The 21690-nt window shown below is 46.4% G+C and overlaps 1 protein-coding gene across 4 annotated transcripts in view; it reads right to left on the bottom strand.

Annotated features, from left to right (window-relative positions):
- The window catches only part of MOB3B (MOB kinase activator 3B), a 248241-nt gene that overhangs the window by 75832 nt on the left and 150719 nt on the right, over window positions 1-21690 (bottom strand). For all 4 annotated transcript variants that reach the window (XM_070794201.1, XM_070794199.1, XM_019965863.2 and 1 more), the window contains one exon: window positions 2026-2228. In XM_070794201.1, the coding sequence (XP_070650302.1) occupies window positions 2026-2228 (203 nt within the window). The remainder of the gene's footprint in view (window positions 1-2025; window positions 2229-21690) is intronic.

The following is a 21690-nucleotide window of genomic DNA, read 5'->3' as shown; positions in this document are numbered from 1 at the left end:
GATGTATAAAACATCTGTTCATTCCCTAATGTCTTCTTTGCCAGATACAGGAACTCTAAACATGCATTAAACATGCCTTCTGGTTTTTGTATTTTGATTCTTTAATATCCGGGGCCTTGCTAAAAATGGAGGGATGGCCCTGATCAGGACTCACCAATTTCTAGAGATAGTAACCAACTCATCCTTGAGCTGTTTACTCACCAGTCAATACAAACTAACCAATCCAGGGCCCACTCCCCAAACCACCTCCTCTATGGCTGCTCACACTTAGGGCTAAAATTCCTTGTCTCTCATCACCCTAGGGCCATGTGAACAGCTTGGGGCAGCCCCTTTGCCCCAGAACCTTCTGAAATGATTCAAATCAGTCCATGTTTAGCCTTGTTACCCTGCCTTGCCCATTCTTCCCAGGGAAACCACAACAAAGGCGCCATGTTTTCCCTCCAACCTGTGTCCTTCCTGTCTGGCTCTCATGCCGTGGTGTGCCCCCTTCTTTGGGGATCTGTGAGTAAAACAAACTATTTTTTTAATGGCATCATCTCTTGATCCGCTGGCCTCACCAGACATAAATTATAACCTATATTTTAAGAACATGTGAGACTTCCCTGGTGGGCCAGTGGTTAAGAATCCACCTGCTAAAGCAGGGCACATAGGTTCAATCCCTACTCCAGGAAGATCCCACATGCTGGGGAGCAGCTGAGTCCATGTTCTAGAGTCCGAGAGCCACAACTAATGAGCCCATGGGCCACAACCACTGAAGCTCGCATGCCTAGAGCCTGTAGTCTGCAAGGTGAGAAGCCCATGCACCAGAATTAGGCAGTAGCCCCCACTTGTCATAGCTAGAGAAAACCCCAGTGCAGCAATGAAGATCCAGCACAGTCAAAAAATTAGATCCATCAGTCAATCAATCTTTGAGAAAACAAACAAACAAAATGTACATAAAGAATAAGGAAGACAGGCCAGCAAAAGACTAGCCTGGCCCCTGCACTCTGGCCATTGTTCAAGTGGACTTGGATCAAAGTTAGTTACTCTGTCAGTTATGTTTACCAAAACTGCCACTTTGAACTGTTTTAGAGAAAAAGCATGATTTTTCCATAAAGCACTGTAATTATACTGGCTAAGACAGCACTCAATAGAGCTGTTAAAGATAGCTGTGATGAGGGTATCCATAGTATGATACATGTTACAAAAGATGCAGGGTTTTTCAGGGGCCTTGACTTCTAAAGCACAGTTTGAGTCCAGCTGTAAAGATGGCTTATAAAGAAAATAAAAGAACTCTTCATTCGCCTAAACAATAAGAGTAAAGTGTTTTCAACCAAGTGTTCTCAATTCTCACATATTCCATTAAAACTGCATTGCAAGAGGTTCAGTATAAAAAGCCAAGTCCCCACGACACTGTATTCTCATCTTGGGCTCCCCTCTCTTTCTCCCTGGAGTAAAAGCTACTCAAAGACAGCTTAACTTAACTGTGTGTGTCTCGCAGCTGCCACCCAGTAGGTGCTAAATATTTATTCACCAACTGAAGAAATGTTTATTACCTTCTTTGGAAACCTCCGTAGCAGATGACACAGAACTCAAAATGCCCATTTACGGGGTTAAATAAGTAAGAGAGAATTAAAGGTACTCTTGGGACTTCCCTGGTCGTCCAGTGGTTAAGAATACACCTTCTAACACATGGGATGAGGGTTTGATCCCTGGTCAGGGAACTAAGATGCTGCATCCATGGGCAACTAAGCCTGCATGCTGCAACTAAAACCAGACGTAGCCAAATAAATATTCAAAAAGAAAAAGTTTTTTTTTTATTTTTTAAAAAGCTACTCCCTCTGGCCCAAACCATGACAATCTCAGCCCCTGAATGCTGTGCACATCTTGGCATATCCTGACCTTTACCTGACCCCTAAATCCTGCCCAATTCTGCAATCTTCCAGTTAGCAGCCGGCCATCAGAGCAGGGGCATGGCAGTGTTCTGTGACAAATGGTCAACATCCTGGGGTGACCTGGGTGTGGCCACTACACGGGGACACTTACCAAGGGCTCCAGCTCCTTGCGATCTATGAGGTTCATCTCTGTGACGAAGTAATAGAAGTGTTTGTAGCAGGTGTTGACGTGGGCCTCGGCACCCATCACAATGACCCGGTCGAAGTGGTGGATGTAGACGTGGACGAAGACCCGGAAGAGGCGGCACAGGATCTTCTTGCAGATCTGCAGGAAGTTCTTTGGGAAGGGAACACCTAGAGAAGGGAAGAGGGAACAAAAGCATGATGGGGATGCTCTGGCGGGCCCCAAGCACATGATTCAGGCGGGAGACCAGCCCAGGACTAGTCTCCCGGGCCAGCCTGCAGATGCGCCCCACGTGGGCAACTGCACTGGACACGGCCTGAAAAGGTGGCCAAAATGGTGTTAAATTCAAACGCCAAGGATCAGGAAAAAGAAACAAATGAAGGAAGAGGGTCAGGTTTCCTTCTTTGGTGGTATCTTTTTGGTACACACAGACACGCACAATTAATGATTTTTAGTTTGAAACATGTATTCTTTTTTACTTTTCCCACTTCATAGAGCCCAGGAAAGTTCTTTTTCCTCTTATCTTTAATGTAGGAAAACTGGCAGGAGGAGGGTGATGCTCCAGGGAGACTGGCATTCCTGACACCGAGTATCAGGGAGGGGTGGGGGCTGCAGAAATCCGAAAGCCCCTTCTCATCAAAGGAAGCAGTCAGTGCACAACTCAGCCGGTGGTGGCCATGTGGGGACAGGGGCCTGGGGCTGCTAGATCTTCTGGTTCTTCAAGATGATTCGGAAATCTGGGGTTCTATGTGAATTATCTGGTTTTCTGTTTTTAAAAATGATATCGAGACTTTCCTGGCAATCCAGGGGTTAGGATTCTGAGCTTCCACTGCAGGGGCTGCAGATTCATTCCTTGGCCATCCCACATGCCTTGCAGCCAAAGGGAACAATAATAATAATAATCATAGTAAAATGATAGCAATTAACCTGAAGTTAAAAAAATATACCACAGGTCAAGACAAAACATCTTACCAGGGATAACTTGTCCTGAAAACTACCAGTTTGCAAATTCTGATCTAAACTTTTCCTGAGATCCACTGTTTCTGGGGTGTGAAAATGCAACAAAACTTCATGGAAACTTTGCCTGACAGTTACTGTCACCTCCTATCCTTGAGGAAGGTGAGAGTTGGAGGTTGTTGTTCATAACACAGACTGGGTGGGTGGTCAAAGGAATCATGCAGGTTTCCTGTCTGATGACCACCACTCCCAGCTTGGTCAGAACAACAAATAGCAGCATCCCAAGCCCACTTTCTTTCTCCATCTCAAACACTGCTTAAGCTCTCGTTATTTACACAGTTCTTAGGTAGTGACATCATAGATTCTGAAGTCAGATAGCCTTTAAATTCCTATATTGCTCCTTTTCCAGCTGTATGACTACAGGCAAGTTATTTAACCTCTCTGAGCTTCAGTTTTTCCATAGGTAGGGTGAAAATACCAACTGTTGTAAGGATTAGAAGCAATACCCAGAAAATAGAACCTTTCTTAAATAGCCAGGAGAGTGTCAACATGTCTAAAATCCTCCTACAGTGCCTAGCACATGGTAAGAGCTTGCTAAATGGAAATGACAAGCACCACCCCGCGAATCTCTCTGCTTTTTAAAATCTGGACCATCTAGCTGTTGTTATAAGGGAGTCCTTATCAGGAAAAGGTAGACATGACCACCTGCTTTTCAGCAGAATTGTAGAGCGGTGCTCAGGGCATGTCCCTCGTCCCCAGGAAGCCTGGAGTTCTGCTGTCCGTGCCTCTGCTGGGTCCTAACTGCAGCTGTCTGGTGAGAGACATCAGTAATGGGATCACCTGGGACCCCTGGGTGGGGATGAGAGATGAAACACAGCTGGCAGTTGGCCGAGGCAGGGTCTGCCTCCCCATTACCCGGCACTGATACTGGCTTTTTCTTCTATAACAAAATGGCAACATATCAAATGAACCACAGGGAGAGACTGGGGCACAGCTTGGCAGCTGACTGTCTGGGCAACAGATGCTGGTATTTAGGGGTGGGGTGAGGCAAAGCTGGGACAAGATGGAGGGCAGCCCCTCCCAGAGCTGATGGATGGCTTCCTCTGATGAAAAGGGGCTGGTGAAGACCACTGCTGCCAGGCTCGGGGAGGATCTGGAGCCTTCAAAGAGGCCCGAGGCCTAGAGATGATGGACTCTCCCTTCATCCACGTTCAAGAATATTCCCAACAGAAGGGGAGTCCTTTAACAACACTGAGACAATATCAGGGGTTGACATGGGTTACCTTGGCAACGTGTCTGTGATGTAGGGTTTACTAGTCCTGCATCACTGGTGAATAACACCAACACAGACGAACGTGCTCCAGGCCACTTAGGTAAACAGTGGCAGGGCTGGGATTCGGACCAAGTCAGTCTGATTCTAAAATACAACTGATCTAGGACTTGCCAAGTGGGTCCAGTGGTTAAGAATCTGCCTTGCAATACAGCGGAATGCAGGTTCGATCCCTGGTCTGGGAAGATCCCACATGCCTCGGAGCAACTAAGCCCATGAACCACAACTAAAGAGTCTGTGTGCCACAATGAAGATCCTGCATGCTGCAACAAAGACCCACGCAACCAAATAAATAAATAAAATCTAACAGATCTGGTTATGTCTGGCATGTGACTCTCTGCCAAAGATAAAAGCACAGCTTAAAGGCTAAATGTAACAAGGCATCTCAAGGTTACTTTTTGGTGGTGCAGATATATAATTTTTTAAAAAGGAAAGGGGTGAGGAGAGAAGGGTGAAAAAATCCACTCCCTCTGGAGCCACAGCTCCGAGGTACTAAGAGGTCAGCTAATACTCTGCTGCCCCGAGAAAGATGCGTTTCCTTGGCCAGTGCCTTAGATCATGGATCTGGGACTGAGAGTAAAAGCCAACATTTACTGAGCGCTGAAGTCTTGGGCTTCCCTGGTGGCTCAGACCATAAAGAGTCTGTGCAATGCAGGCAATGCAGGTTTGATCCCTGGGTTGGGAAGATCCCCTGGAGAAGGAAATGGCAACCCACTCCAGTATTCTTGCCTGGAGAATTCCATGGACAGAGAAGCCCGGCAGGCTACAGTCCATGAGGTCACCAAGAGTTGGACACGACAGAGCGACTAACACTTAACAAGTCCAGGTACTGATATTGTTACCATCTCGCAAATGAGGAAACCGACTTGGAAAATTAAGTGGCTGCCCCAGGTCACAGAGCCAGTGGAGAATGGAGGGCTTTGGATCCAGGATTGTCTATGAGGACCCAGCACCCTGAAATCGGGAGTTGTTGCTCTGGGGTTCTGCACACGCCTCCAGCTCCCAAGCCCTTCCTCCCCGAGTAGCCTGAGCCTCCTCAGGTGCACTTACCTTTCCCTTCACCAGCTGCTAGGGGACATGGCCGGGGGCGGGAGGTTTCAGCTGTGCCAGTTTGTCTTTTTGTTGTTTAGCTGCTAAGTCATGCCCGACTCTTTCGCGACCCCATGGACTGCAGCCCACCAGGTTCCTCTGTCCATGGGATTTCCCAGGCAAAAATACTAGAGTGGGTTGCCATCTTCTTCGCCAGGGGATCTTCCCAACCTGGGGATCAAACCCGTGTCTCCTGCACTGCAGGCGGACTCTTTACCGCTGAGCCACCAGGAAACCCCAATTCCCATGAAACAGCCACACAAAACTGAACTCTGAGAGGGTCTTGATATGTGTATGTGTGTTGTGATGTATTCCCAGTGAAACCCTGGGCAGTGATATTTCAGTGTTGTGTTTGTCTGTTTAATGTAACTGTGGCTTAGCTCAGTTAAAGTGTTTGCCTTGCCCAGGAGGTAGAGGAAGAGTTTGGCTCTGAACGAGACTCAGGCTCTTCCTTTGGCATCCGTCTACTACAGCTCCATGGCATAGGGACCCTCACTGTTGAGACGATCATTTTTTGACCTCCACTTAGCTCAGTACCTGGGTTGTAGAAGGAGCTCAAAAAAGGTTTGCTTGTCTTAAATGAATGCAAGCTGGCAGTAGGAAGAATGAAAGGCTAATGAACCATTTCACATGAACATTGGACTTGTTACCATGTCAGCCGGAAGCTGAGGAGGCTGTGCAAGGCTCTGGGCAGAGGGCAGCCTGTGTGTTCCATGGGGCACCACTGACTCACTCAGCACTGTACCCAACCGCCTCCTTTTGTTCCTTCAGCTTCTTGTAGTACATAAGATACTGGGGACCCTCCACTTTCGTGTTTCCCAAGGTCTGTCTTAAAAAAGACTAATTCTGGGAGATCCTTGGTTAGAAGCTATACTTGACCTTATATTTATTAAAAATGCTTTTTATAAAACTTTGCAATATACCTAACCATAGTAAAGGATCTGAGAATGCCTGTAGTCAAAAGTCCTATTTAACTCTGGAACTTCCTTTTACCTATAATAGCAACTGGTTTAAAAGTCTGTAACCAGACTTCCTAGGTTCCATTTCCGGCTCTATTATCCAGTAACAAGACAGTGACATCCAAACAACTTGGTATGTCTAACCCACAGTTTCCCCATCGTGAAAGAAACAGGGATGTGAATATTATCTGTAGCTCAGGTGGTTGTTGTGAGGATTAAATCCACACACGGAAAAGGCTTTGCTAATACTCTGCAGACAGGAAGCACTCTCGTGAACGGTTAAGTTTTAGTATTGCATGGGCCAAACAGTCTTTGTAACATACTTTTGGATTAAATTCTTCCTGCACATGTATTTTCAGGAGGGCAGTCTTGGTATTAATGCATCATTTTGCAAAGAACTAGAGTAGTAGGCACTCGATTAGGCCCTGGATTATATTCAGCCTTGCATTATTTTCTACATATTTCTCATATTTATGTCTTGTATTACTGTAAGTTCTCTGAACAAAGAGGCTGTCTTATACTTTGATTCTATGTTTTAAAGCACCTGGCACAAGGCTAGATAGGGAATACTCATCAATCAAAACTGAGCCACAAGACAGCAGTGGTCTTATTTAGTCGAGATGTGAATCCATCATCTCCTATTTGGGGGAGGAAAAAAGCCTACAGCAGAAATGATAGCTTTCTCCCAGAGACCTGATCGGGTCCTCACATGGAAGGCTGCACAATGATCTTCTAGGGAGGAGGGCTCTGAGATGAAGAACATTTTGATCTAGCCTAGAGGGTGGGAAGAAAAACTCCACAACACCTCCTTTCATCATGAAAACCTCCCTTCTTTACCTTTCCATATAGTTGTTTCAGGGGTGGGGGGTGATAGTTAAATTTCAGTCACTGTACTCAATTAGAAAGTTAATACCAGACAATATTAACCAGCGGTCTCAACCGGAATAGACTACATAGATTTGGAGTTAAAGTTTGACTAGTCTTATAATAACCCAGACAAATCTTCCAACAATAATCTTGGACAGGTACACATGGATCATAGCAAACAACCTTTGACCTATAGGTCTCTAAATGATTCGTAAGCATGAACTAATCTCAGCGCCTCCCCTGAGTCTCAGATTCAAGCTGGGAAATGTCAGATTCCTAAAAACTGGCTAGAAACAAGATGCATTCAGATGAGTTCTGCAAAAAGGTGATAGACATCTAGCTGTCTGGGGAAGGACAAGGATGGCCTTGGGGCAAGTGGTGTGGCTTGACCTCTGCAAACAGAATTAGTGAGCCTAACACAGAACCCGGAGAAGGCAATGGCACCCCACTCCAGTACTCTTGTCTGGAAAATCCCATGGATGGAGGAGCCTGGTAGGCTGCAGTCCATGGGGTCGCTACGAGTCAGACATGACTGAGCCACTTCACTTTCACTTTTCACTTTCATGCATTGGAGGAGGAAATGGAAACCTACTCCAGTGTTCTTGCCTGGAGAATCCCAGGGACGGGGGAGCCTGATGGGCTGCAATCTATGGGGTCACACAGAGTCAGACACGACTGAAGCGACTTAGCAGCAGCAGCAACAACACAAAACCAGGCTGAGCTTGGATTCTGAGTCAGCCCAGGCAGGATGCCTGGGTGGAAATCAGAATCCCAAACCGATCACTCACATGTGGTTCCAGCAGGAATTTGCTCAACAACTAGACTCAAAGCAAGACAAGAGTTTGCTGAGTGGTCAGGCCAAGGAGGAGGCTGGCCAGAGAGTTGGCATGAAGGCAGAGGGTGCGGTGAGCCCGCCGGGCTGGGAGCCCCTCTTGAAGGTCTGACTAGGCAGCCTCACATTCTGCTTCTGATGCTGGTGGGGACCTGGTACTCGGCAGGGACCCAGCATCTGACGGAGCCCTACTGAGTTTATGAATGTGTCTAACCACAGAACTTATGATCTCCAAGCCATGTTGAGCTAGAGAGCTAAATCGAGCATGGAATACAATAATTTCTCTGGGGCTCTACTCGGATTTGCCTTTTATCTCTGACTCAGTAAATCTCCTTTCTCCCAAACAAAATTGAATAAAAATTCCAGTAATTTCTGAGCTTTAGTCCATTTTCTTCCTTCCTCATCCCCCCTTTTCCCCTCCCTTTTGCTAAGTCACCAAATGCCCCATTCAATCCATCCTCTTCAGGCACCTCTGGGGGAAAAAAAAAGCAAGTTGTTTAAATGACTTGTGTCTTTTTTCTTTTATCCTATTATGGAAGCTGCAAAAGGAGAGAGTCCCTCAGGGAATGCAGAGATGCTATGATAGGGCCACAGAGGGGAGACTGCGGTCCCAGAGTCAGACAAGACCCAGATGGCAATTTCTGAGGTAGATGCTACCCATTCTAGCTTTCATGCTTTTTCCACTCTTTTCTTCTGGAGAGAAAGCCAGATGCTTGGAGCTGAGACCCCTGGCCTGTGACAGCGCTTGGTTGAAGCTGGGCGGTGGAGGGTTGGAGAGTCAGGGTTCAAAGGGACACGAGAGAATGTCCCTGCACATCCAAAGTTCCACAAGCAGCTGGCAGATATTCCATCCAGTCGTTAATGCCGCTCCCTTCTTTAGAGTTCAGCTCAAAGCCTTCCCTCATCCCCAGACTCAGGTTCCCTGGCATCTTCCATCTGCTCCTGATACACTCCTGAGCACTGACATTGTTTTTCAGTTGCTCGGTCGTGTCCGACTCTTTGCGACCCCATGGACTGCAGCACGCCAGGCTTCCCTGTCCATCACCATCTTCCAGAGCTTGCTCAAACTCATGTCCATTGAGTCAGTGATGCCGTCCAACCATCTGAGCACGGTTCCCAGACGCTAATTCCACTCTGAGGTGCGTTCATCCTGACTCGTGTCTGCGACCCCCTCCAGACTGTAGGCTCCTGGAGGAGCTTGTCACAGATGGATCCCCTGGGCCCAGTGTGGAGCCTGGAGCGGGTGGGTGTGTGATACATCCTTGCCGGCTGCTGGCTTGAGGGTTGAGCTCTTACGCCATCTGCTTACACCAGAATCAGAGCTCAGAAATGCACGAGGACTGACTGGCTTGAGGTTGAGCGCTATAGTGTGTGATGCAAAGGGGTCTGAATTCAAGTCTGTGTGACTCCAGAGCCTGTTAGGCTCTTTCACTCTGCTGGGAAAGTGGATGGGATTCTTACGGTTTGTTTCATCTCATGCCAACCCAATTGGCAGAGTCAAAGGAGCCAGATTTGTTAAAAAATGAAGGTGGAAAAGGGCGTATTGGCTCTTACTTCCCCAGAGGCATGTGTCATTCGTGGTTGACTGTTCTGGTTAAGCGTCTGGCTCTGGCGTCAATCTCTGGTTTCAGAGTCCAGCTGTGGAACTTCCCTGCCACTTGCCCAAGGGTGAGTTCGCTAACTCCTAACAGGCTCGGTTTCCTTATCTGTGGAATGAGGATAATCACACCTAGTATTTTGTGAGATTTTGAGGATGAAACAAGAAGCACAGGGCCAGCAGTCTCTCAGAGGCATTCAGCAAAAGGCCACTGATGTTACTACTGCTGTGAAGGTGGCTCTTCCTTGTCAAAGTCCAGGATGGAGGAGGCACAGGAAGCCTCACGGATAGAGCTCCCTATTCTCCAAAGGACTAGCTCTGCCTGGAAAGCAGATCTGGACCCGAGGTGATCCATGGAAACACCGTGCAAACTGTCCGAGGGGCTTCCACACGACCCAGGATGAAGCCTAATGCGTTGGCCAATCCTTGGGGGACCCCGGTGGCTTCCTAGGTGGCACTAGTTAGTAAAGAATTTGCCTTTCAATGCAGGAGACTTAAGAGACCTGGGTTGGATCCCTGGGTCAGGAAGATTCCCTGGAGGTGGAAATGGCAACCCACTCCAGTATTCTTGCCTGGAAAATCCCATGGACAGAGGAGCCTGGGGGCTAAAGTTCACGGGGTCACAGAGCAGACATGACTGAAACGACTTAGAACAGCACACGCAGTGGCATGTCAGTTGTTGTCTAGTTGCTAAGTCCTGTCAGACTCTTTTGCAACCCCGTGGACTGTGGCCCGCCAAGCTCCTTTCCATGGGATTTCCCAGGCAAGAATACTGGAGTGGGTTGCCGTTTCCTTCTCCAGGGGGTCTTCTTGACCCATGTCTTGAACTGAACCCATGTCTCCTGCAGGCAGGTTCTTGACCACTGAGCCACCAGGGAAGCCCTGCATATCAGTAACAACGACCAGAAGTGCTGCCCCTGCTCCCACCACTGCCTCTCCTGTTGAGAGCATCTATATGCTGTCCTTTGGGTCTCCGGGGGCCAGGACCAGGAGTGCACATGTGAAAATCCCTCTCCAAGTCATAAAAACTACTCATTCTCAATAGCTCATGGATAAAAACAACATCCCACACACGTGGGAAAAGAAAACAAGCCTCTGGCAGCATGGCTGAGAACATACCATTTCCAAAATACTTGCAAAACAAAACGCGATCGGATCACAAGGAGACAAAAAAGGAAGAAAGACAGAAAAGCAACCCTAACAACATAGACCAATTTCTGAAAAATTCCCCCCAATACGCTATTCTCCTGCCCATTCCATCCATATTCTCCTGCCTCCTGCAGAATTATATATATTTATCTGAAGAAGCCTCCTGATCTTGCTGATGAAAACTCAACTCTGGAAGGCCGATTCCTCTAAGCAGATGTTTTGTGTTATCTCAGTGCGTTCCTCAAGAAAGTGTCTGTACGCTGTGCCAAGGAAAACAATCCCGTGTAGCAAGACTTTGTTCCTCTGCCTGAGAAAAAAAAAAAAGAAAAAATGGCCCCAAACAAGCTGACAGCTGCAAATGGTTAGAAATAAACTGGCTACTACTCTCTTCCCCAACTCCCTCTGCCTGGTCCCAGCCTAGCCTGCCTGACTCCTGCCCTGAGTTACTCTGGTACCTATTATCATAGTGGCTGGAACAGAGAAAGGAAAATAGAAGAGCAAGTGATCATACGTTCTAAACAGATTGTTAATTCTTTCAGACGTGCCATTTGCCAGGCAGAGGAAGTGCTGTTTCAGCCATCCAAAGGTGCCTGCCTGGCACCCGCCCCTCCCCTCCCCCAGCACCACTTCTCTGTTGCTGGAAGATCTTCTTTATCCACATCCCCATCTCTAGACTGGCTGGTGGCTCCGCCCGCTTTGTCTGTGTACAAGTGGACATAGACCAAGATAGACCCAAGAGGACCTCAGAAAGGCATTCGTTCACTATGGGCTGGCAATAAAAGCCATCAGAGACAAGTTCTTACAAGTTCAGACCTGCCAAAAATCAAATGGCCCAAATGAGAGAGTGAACTGAGAACATGATGTTAATGAGCCTCATTAGAACTGGAAAGTTAGACAGAAGCACCAATATTTTGATCATGAGCCCCAGTCAGAAACTGAAAATGACTTATGTTTTCAAAATACAACCTCTCTTTATCCACCAGCAGAATCTCTCTTCCATTACACACAGGGCAATGAGTACCCAGTCTTGTCTGATCTACATCTATCTATTTATCTATCTATCTATCGGCTTCCCAGGTGGCACAGTGGTAAAGAACCTGCCTGCCAATGCAGGAGACACAGGTTCAGTTCAAGACACAGGTCAGGAAGATCCCCTGGAGAAGGGAATGGCTACTCACTCCAGTATTCTTGCCTAGAAAATGCCATGGACAGAGGAGCCTGGTGGCTACAGTCCATGGGGTTGCAAAGAGTTGGAAACAACTGAGAGACTAGGCATGTACACACACACACACACACACACACATATACACATACAATGGAATGCTACTCAGCCATTAAAAATGAATGAAATAATGCAGCAGCAACATGATAGACCTAGAGATGATCACACTAAGTGAAGAAAGTCAGACAGAGAAAGACAAACACCATATGATACCACTTATATGTGGAATCTAAAAAATAACACAAATCAACTTTACAAAACAGAAACAGACTCACAGACATAGAAAACAAACTTATAGTTATTAAAGGGGAGAAAGTAGGGGAGGGATAAATTAGGAATATGGGATTATCAGATATACACCACTACATATGTAATAGATACACAACAAGGATTTACTGTATAGCACTGGGATCTATATTCAATATCTTCTAACATCCTATCATGGAAAAGAAGTTGAAGCTGTACATCTGAAACGAACACAACATTGTTTATTGATATCGTTATCAACAATAACTATAGTTAAATTTTTAAAAAACGCAGAGACAACACACACACCCCACACCCACACACATATACACAAAATACCAAATCGTGTCCAAACAGTTTCTAACCTATAAACTTCTCTCCAACCCCACTGCCACTTCCCTGGCTCCAACCACCAACACCTCCTGCCTGGTTTACTGTGGCTCTCCCTTAGCGGGGTTTCCTTCCTCTACTCTTGGAGTGCTCCAGTCTCCACCAGGCAGATGGAGGATCTTCCTCAAACACAAGTCTAACCAGGATGTCTTCTTTCCACACAAAACTCTACAACACCTTCCTACTGCTTCAAGAGAGAAGAATCGTATACAACTTAGCAACTAAAACAAAAAACTGCCACAGGGTAAAATCAAAGCTATTTAACACGGCAGGCAAGACACTCTCTGGTTTTATAAGTCTGCATGTCTCCATTATTACCTCTGGATCCTCCCAACTTGCATCTAATACCCAGCCCTCCAGAGCTAAAATCCATTCCCGCACTTCTGGGCATTGGCACATATTGTAGAGCTGGTAGATGGAAACCCTCCTCCTCAGCTTCCCCTTTTTGTGTGGCTAACTCTCATTTGTCATTCAAGACTCAAGTAAGTTATCACTTTCTTTGGGTTGTTCTCCTCACCTTTAGTTCTAGTTAGGCAAATTATAATACCCTGTACTTTTCCCAGGATTACACTTACCATTGTCTTGTAATTGTCCCTTTTTTGGTCTCCCATTAGAATGAAAATTTTGAAATGTCAAGGAATATCACTTCCTGTTCACAGTTATATCCCTGGCATCAAACACACGCCAGAAAACGGGGATTCTCTCGAACTTATGGCTGCCAGCGGGGATGAAAGGGGGTAGGGATAGTTAGGGAGTTTGGGATGGACATGTACACACTACTATATTTAAAGTGGATAATCAGCAAGAACCTACTGAATAGCACAGGGAACTCGGTTCAGTGTTATGTGGCAGCCTGGATGGGAGAATTCAGGGGAGAATGGATACAAGTATATACATGGCTGAGTCTCTTCACTGTTCACCTGAAGCTACCACAGCACTGTTAATTGGCTATACTCCAATATAAAATAAAAAGTCAAAAAAAAGAATATGGGGGTTTTCAGTGAGTGTTTGTTGAGTGAATAAGTGAACAAATGACCACAGAATGTAGAGGTGGAGCCTCGCCTGCTTGGGTTCCCCTTCTTCTCCCATTCCGAGGCAATAGCCTTTGAGTCACATTCTGAAAACCATTGTTCTATGGGAAGATTCCCCAGGGAAATGCTGTAAGCCCATGTTTAACCTTGATGTGTCCAAGGCCATAAGGCTGCAGTGAAAATTAATACCTATTTAACTCTTCACATATGGCAGACCTCTGATGCATCTTTCTCTTGCTTCTTACTCATACCGGGAAAGAAGAATCTCCTCAAATTGTATTTAATATTTATATTGAAAAGTCTATTTTCATATAAATAGAAAACTATCAGGTCATTTTCCAGAGTTACTAAAATTTGAAATAAGCCAGGATTGATTGATAAAATATCCTGAGATACATGATTGAAGGAGGAAGAGGAGAGAGAGAGAAGATAGCAAAAGTAATTCATTCTAGATTTCCCTGGTGGTTCAGTATGAAATCAACCCTGAATACTCATTGGAAGGACTGATGCTGAAGCTGAAGCTCCAATACTTTGGCCACCTGATGCAAAGAACTGACTCGTTGGAAAAGACCCTGATGCTGGAAAAGACTGAGGGCAGGAGAAGAACGGGGTGACAGAGGATGAGATGGTTAGATAGCATCACTGACTCAATGGACGTGATTTTGAGCAAACTCTGGGAGATGCTGAAAGACAGGGAAGCCTGATGTGCTGCAGTCCATGGGGTCGCAAAGAGTCAGACACGACTGAGCTACTGAACAACAACAAAACATATATCAAAACATGTATTGGGAAAGAACTATTGGAAATAAATTCCAGCCCCTCCCAGCCCCTACCAGCCCTAATTCACTCCCTGACCCAGAACCACACCCAGAGAACCATATGCCTCTTTGGGGATTATATGACTGGGCAGGAACAGAGCCTGATCATAAAGTGATAATGGAAACTGAGGTCTTAATCATGTCTGGAGGCCAGAAGAAAACTGGAAACATCATATTCAAACACTGAAAACCTGTCATTTGGAAAACGAAAGGGAGAATAAAACAGCAAACCAGTCACCCTGGGCCACAAAGCTTACAGGTGTGGGAGAAGAATTCAAGAATTTCTTTCTGACTTCAAAGTCTGTTCTCTTTCCACCACTTTATGCTGTCTCTTTCTGTGGCTGGAGGCAGTCCTTCCTTCTTTAGATCAATGGGAGGACAAATCGTTGTATTGTCAGAGATGTCCAAAAGTGGGATTCATGGTCCAGGGTGGTGGTGAGTTCCCCACGAAGGGAGATGTTCAAGCAGAGGCCATGTGCTAGTGTTAAAGACAGGACCCAGGTAAGAGAAGGTGGTTTCCACCACTGGCTGCATATGACAGTCACCTGCATTTGTTAACAGGACAGATTCCCAGTCCCCTTTCCTACTCTCTGGGTCTCGCAGGCATCTCAGGACTAGCTAATTTTTAAAAGTACCTTTGGAGATTCTAATGCAGGTTTTGGGAATCATTGGGTTGTCCAAATCTGAGATTCTATGGCCACAGCAACCGCAGTGTAAGAGAGGGCCAGCTGTGGGATGTCAGTGCTGGTGTTACCAGTGACAACGAAAGCAGCTAAGTGTTTACCCTGGTCCAGAGCTAGTGCATCATCTCACCAACTACTCCACAAGGCAGGCGCCGCCACCGTGCCCATTTCACAGATGAGGAAGACTAAGTTCCCTGTCCACAGTCATACCACAAGGAGGTGAAGGAGCTGGGACCTGAGTCCAGGCAGGCTGGCTGTAGACCTTTACTCCTCATCAGGAGAAGGAACCAAACATGACCCGATTCAAAGCCATCCAGTCCTAGGGAGGTTCTGAATAAAACCCACCAGCAGTTGATCTCCCAAGTCACAAAAATTCCACAGCACAGAACTCACCAAGAAGTGAAGTAAGGACTTCCCCGCTGGTCCAATGGTTAAGAATCCACCTTGTGATGCAGGAGGTTCGGGTTTGACTCCTGGTAGGGAACTAAGATCCCACACGCTACAGAGCAACTAAGCCCGTGCGCCATGACTAGAGAGCCTGAATGTCGCCACTAAGACCCAACACAGTCAAATAAATACAAAACTTAACAGCAACAACAAAAAGGGAACTAGATTCTCAACCACGAAATGACTATGAGGACTGAAAGTGTCACAAAACTCCCATGGTATAAAGTCGAGATTTCTTTGGCCTACACGTATTATATTCGGTTTTTAAAATCTGAAGTTTTCAACACGGCACGAATTCACCCCAGTAATTCCCACTGCCATTCCTTCATTCAAAAACAAACCAAAACAAACCACGCTCATTAAAAATGGTTTTATTGAGTCATGGAATGTTCAAACAAAACTACATTAAGTATATTGACACTCAGTTAAAACATTAACCCCAGTGAAACTCCTGATGTGCTAATTCAACCGAGCCCACCCACACCTTTCTGGGAAAAGCTGGATCACCTGCTCTACCTTGTCCAGATCCTCACCCACCACGTACTCTGGAGGCCACGTACCAGGAGTGCAACTTCAGTGCAGACACTTGCTCGATCACGTATGGTCTATTTCCTCCCTCTGGGTCTCTGCAGTCTTAGCACATGGGATCTATGTATTCTGTGTGCTGAACTCCCTGAGGATTTCCTGGGTAAGCGCTCTACTAAATAAGCCTCTTATTAAGGCTGACTCTGGGCAAAATATCTAGAGGAGTGGACGTGGTCTTCTCAGCACCCTAGTACCCCCAGAATAGATAACCACTCTTGTTCTTGCTTCCAGTCCAAGGTCCTTAAGCTCTTATCGCTTTTTAATGATCCTTTCTCTCAAGGTTCCTAACCTTTTGTGAGACTGGTTAAAAAATCACAGAAAGGGACTTCCCTGTGTTAAAAATCCGCCTGCTAAGGCAGGCGACACAGGTTCGATGCCTAGTCCAGGAAGATTCCACATGCTCTGGGGCAGCTAAGCCTGTGTGCTTAGTCCACACACACGCGCTAGGACCCACACTCCTCAACAAGAGAAGCCACAGCAATAAGAACCCAAGCACCGCAACAAGAGAGGAGCCCCTGCTCACCGAAACTAGAGAGGGCCTGTGTACAGCAACGAAGAGAAATGAATGAATAAGACAAATAAAACTTTTAAAAATACATAAATAAAAATCACAGGAAAGAGTTGCAACAGCTTGAATGAAGTCAACCAGTACAGATGTCTGGGGCTTTTCCCTCTGCCTTGCTGCTGCTGCTGCTGCTAAGTCGCTTCAGTAGTAGTCGACTCTGTTCGACCCCATAGACGGCAGCCCGACAGGCCCCTCCGTCCGTGGGATTTTCCAGGCAAGAACACTGGAGTGGGTTGCCATTTCCTTCTCCAATGCATGAAAGTGAAAAGTGAAAGTGAAGTCGCTCAGTTCTGTCCAATTCTTGGCGACCCCATGGACTGCAGCCCACCAGGCTCCTCTGCCCATGGGATTTTCCAGGCAAGAGTACTGGAGTGGGTTGCCATTGCCTTCTCCACTCTGCCTTAAGGAAGCTCAATTCAATCTGGGGTTGGGAAGAGGTGGCGCCAATGTCAACATTATAAACCCAGAAATCACCTGGGAAGCCAGGACACAACCTCTCACCAGGGTCACAATCAATCAGGGTAAACTTCGGAGAAGCCTGATGAACTTGTGTAGGTTTCAGGCTCCTCAGTGAATATCCACGAGGTGTAGCTGAGATCAGAGTGTCTCAGACTCCTCATGGGAAGGGCTGAGGCACCACTGGGCTAGTGGGAGGAATGAGAGATCTCTTCTCCCATCTATCCATCTATTTCACTTGCCCAAACTGGGCGACTTTTAAGTTTCTTTCCAGATGTAACATTCTATTGTTCCGAGATGCTATTTCCCAGTGAAATAGACGGCTGTCTCCTCTTAGGGTTGCTTCCCCAACCCACGCTGATCCAAAGACTACTAACAGGCTGATACCTCTTCCCCAGAGGCCTGGGACTCTAAGTCTGTCCCTGCTGAGTGACTGGGAAGCTGCCTCATTCTCTGCACATTCTGGCATGAGACAGGTCCTTGACATCCCTACCAAGTGCCTCTGCAAACCGAGCTGGATGCAGACAGCTGGCGTCTGGGCAGAACAGCCACTTCAAGCAGCAGAACCCAGGCTGGGCCCCTCATGGCACTGCCTGGTTTGTGATGGAATTAAAGATGTTTGCCTTTTAGCTATGGCCCCAGAATGTTCCAGGTCCATGAGAAGATCATGTGAAACTGGTGAGGGTTGGACATAATCTGATAGGAGTTGGTGTTCTCCAGTCTGAAGCCTTGGGGTCAGAAAACCCTGAGTTCATAGTTTTGATGCCCTTTGTCCCAGCCCCGTGGCCTTGATCCCATGACTTCATCTTTCTGAATCTCAACTTTTTCATAGGTTAATTGGGCAATCTGATAGTTTGGTGGAGTGACTGGCACTCTAAATGTTCTTATTTGTTATTACTGCTCCCACTTTGTATTAATACCACATCAATGTCTGGCCTGCCTTAAAATGTGATGAATAAAACAAGCCAAAAAAAGTTAAGGGGCTCAAAGTTACCTAGCTGTGTGGTTGGATACCCACTGCTTAAGATAGCAAATCAAGGGACTTCCCTGGTGGTCCAGTGGTTAAGAATCTGCTTTGCAATGTAGGGGATGCAGGTTCGATCTCTGTCAGGGAACTAAGATCCCACATGCTGTGGGGCAACTAAGACTGTGGGCCACAACTACTGAGTCCTTGCACTCTGGAGGGCATGAGCCAAACTGGAGACTCCGAGTGCTGCAATGGAAGATTCTGCATGCCGCAACTAAGACCCAGTGCAGCCAAATAAATAAAAAGACAGCAAATCAATTCTCTATCTACAAGGGCTTCTCTGCTTAAATTCCCAGGCTCCCCATAACACATGGCACAGATTCAAATGCTAGTCCCAGTGCCCTGATTCACTCTTTGCACCTGGAAGCTGGAAAGCCTGTATATTGTTCAGAAGATCAAGGCCAACCATTCCCCAAGTCCCCCACCCTCCTCTGTCCAAGTCCCATGGACAGAAGAACCTGGCCCATTAAGAGTTCCTTCAAGTTGATTCACACGCAGAGCTCCTTGGCTCCTCCCTGAGCTGAGAAAAGACAAGATCAAGAATTCCCTGGACCCTGCCCTCCCAGGACATAATACGAACCTGACATGTGCGAACCTGTAGTGATCTGTGGTTCTCCAGAGTGCCAAAGAGATGAAGGGATATCAGGGGTCACTTTTTTTTTTCCAACAAAAATTTCCTTTATTGCTGGGAGATATTTCTTTGGACCAACACCTTCCTATTGTCCACAGAAACAATGGAATCCCAGACATCTCTGAAAACAGTCCTCTCATTTCAATTAACGGCAACTTTATTTTCCGCAGTGGCTCAAATCCTGAATCCAGGCACCATATGCAGGGCCCACTTATAATGTTATTCACTACAGAGCAGAACTGGCAGAAACAGGGTGCTTCCTGCAGTTCCCCAGGGATTTGACATGACCAGTGACCCCCATTACCCACCCCCCCAATCCTATTCAGAGCTCCATGACAATATCATGAACTTCCAGAACTTGGTGCCCTGTGGTCTTTATGTGTTAAGCATACTATTAAATGAGTAAAACTTTATTATGCAAGGTCCAGGGGGAGGGGAGAATACATTGATTAATATGATAAGAGGTAACAGTTGAGCAGATGAAACACATGTGGAGGGAGAAGAAAGTGCATCAATTTCACCCACCATGTGTCAGGCACCACTCAGGTCCTTTACAGGAAAGCACAGGAAGGAGAAGCAGCAAGAGCCTGGATCCAGAACCCAGCCGGCCCACATTCATATCCGCCCACATGTGGGCACGTGGTGCTCTGGAGGTAATTAGAGAACCTCCCCCACAGGACTCCATAAGGATGAAAGAAATTCATATACGCTGGTGCTTTCACTATAGAGCCTGGTGACTAAGCTTTCTCATTTCATCTCTCCATCTCATTTTGATCTTTATGAGGTGGGTGGAGTCCAAGGTTTACAGTTGGGGAAACTGCAACACAGATAATGTATCTAGGGTCACAGGGGCAGTACGTGGAGGTTTGGGGATTCAAACTCGGACTCCAGTGATTCCAAGTCATTAGACAAAAAACAGTGATTGATAGAGGTTGCATGAGAGGAGTGGGATAGCCTTTCAAAGGGGTGGACAGGACAGGCCGTGGAGCCTCTAGAGTCAAGTCCAGGAGGGTGAGCAGGTTGTTTATACGTGGGTGTGGGTGTGGGTGTAGGAGGACACCTCACTGTGGAAGTCGATTATTTTCCTTTTAAATCAGGACAGAGCGCTTCTGTAAAGCTAGTATACTAGCTGGTACCTTTAATGAGTATCTGGGGTTGTCTGTGTGCCACAACTACTCAAGCCCGAACAACAAGAGAAGCCTGTCCACCACAGCGAGACAAAGCCTGTGTGCAGCAACAAAGACCCACCATAGCCATAAATAAATAAATGTGTGTTTTTTTAAAGAGTATGCTTTAAAAAATAAAGAGTATCTGGGAAATAGGTGCATAAATACATCTCTTGCTCACGTCCTGGCAGATTGCATTCTTGATTTGTTACTTATACTGTGCTAAGTTGCTTCGGTTGTGTCTGACTCTTTGCAACCATACGGGCTGTAGCCTGCCAGGCTCCTCTGTCCATGGGGTTCCCAAGGCAAGAATACTGGAGTGGGTTGCCATTTCCTCCTCCAGGGGATTCTCCTGACCCAGGGATCAAACTTGGGTCTCTTACATCTCCTGCTTTGGCAGGTGGGTTCTTTACCACTAGTGCTACCTACTCTACCCAAAACATAGTGGGCACCCAATAAATGGTTACAATTACTCATACTTTTTACCATATACTGGCCTGGGCTTAAATTTACATATATCATCCAGTGTGCCCTAAAGTTTGTCCTCATATAGTTAGATGTTCCTTAAAATAATTTAAAGGGTGCCAGAGTTAAAGAAAATGTTGTTCACTCCATTCCTTTACAGGAAATTTTCTGATGTATATAAGCATTATAAAGGCTCTGAGAAATTCAACACTAAAGAAACCTGCTATTTTTAATTTAGGGCTTCCTAAACCTAATTGGCCACAGAACCCTTTCCTATATAATAGAAGCTTTGGGGAATATTGAAAATGCTCAATTAAATTTTGACTTGCCTGCAAGCAGGGAATAATTATTCCCACTTCCCAGATGAGAAAATAGAAACTCACCTGGTAGGTGGCAGGACCACCAACAGAAGCCCAAGCCTGTTTCCAAAATAAGAACACTCAAATTTCCAAAACACCGCTCTGGAAAAGCTACCATCCCAGACATTATGGGGTTTTTTGCTTTTCATTTCTTAAGTCTGTGTGCTGTGCTGTGCTTAGTCTCTCGGTCCTGTCTGACTCTTTGTGACCCACGAGCTGCAGCCCACCAGGCTCTTCTGTCCATGCGGATTCCCTAAGCAAGAATACTGGAGTGGGTTGTCATGCCCTCCTCCAGGTGACCTTCCCAACTCAGAGCTCGAACCCCAGTCTCCCGCATTGCAGACAGATTCTTTACTGTCTGAGCCACCAGGGAAGCCCAAGAATACTGGAGTGGGTAGCCTATCCCTTCTCCAGGGGATCTTGCAGATCCAGGAGTCAAACCAGGTCTTCCGCATTGCCGACAGATTCTTTACCAGCTAAGCTACCAGGGAAGCCCAAATATTAGAAATCAGTGACTTGGCCAAAACCACAGAGCTGGTTGGGAGTAGAAAAGAGACTAGGTCTAATTTCACTAACTTTTTAAAAACCTATAAAGATAGAAACAAGCTGTATCATTTATCATGGATGTTGACACCCTGCCTGAGCTAAGACATAGACCAGCAGCTGACATGCCGGCACTCAGGGTTAGTTCCAGGAATGGAACAGGGAGATCCTGTTCTTTCAGAGCTTAACAACCCGAGCGATCTCGGTCCATTCATCTT

The sequence above is a fragment of the Bos indicus genome, chromosome 8 (genome assembly GCF_029378745.1).
Source record: "Bos indicus isolate NIAB-ARS_2022 breed Sahiwal x Tharparkar chromosome 8, NIAB-ARS_B.indTharparkar_mat_pri_1.0, whole genome shotgun sequence".
In the NCBI taxonomy this organism is placed as follows: Eukaryota; Metazoa; Chordata; class Mammalia; order Artiodactyla; family Bovidae; genus Bos; species Bos indicus.
This window is presented reverse-complemented; position numbering and strand designations above follow the sequence as displayed.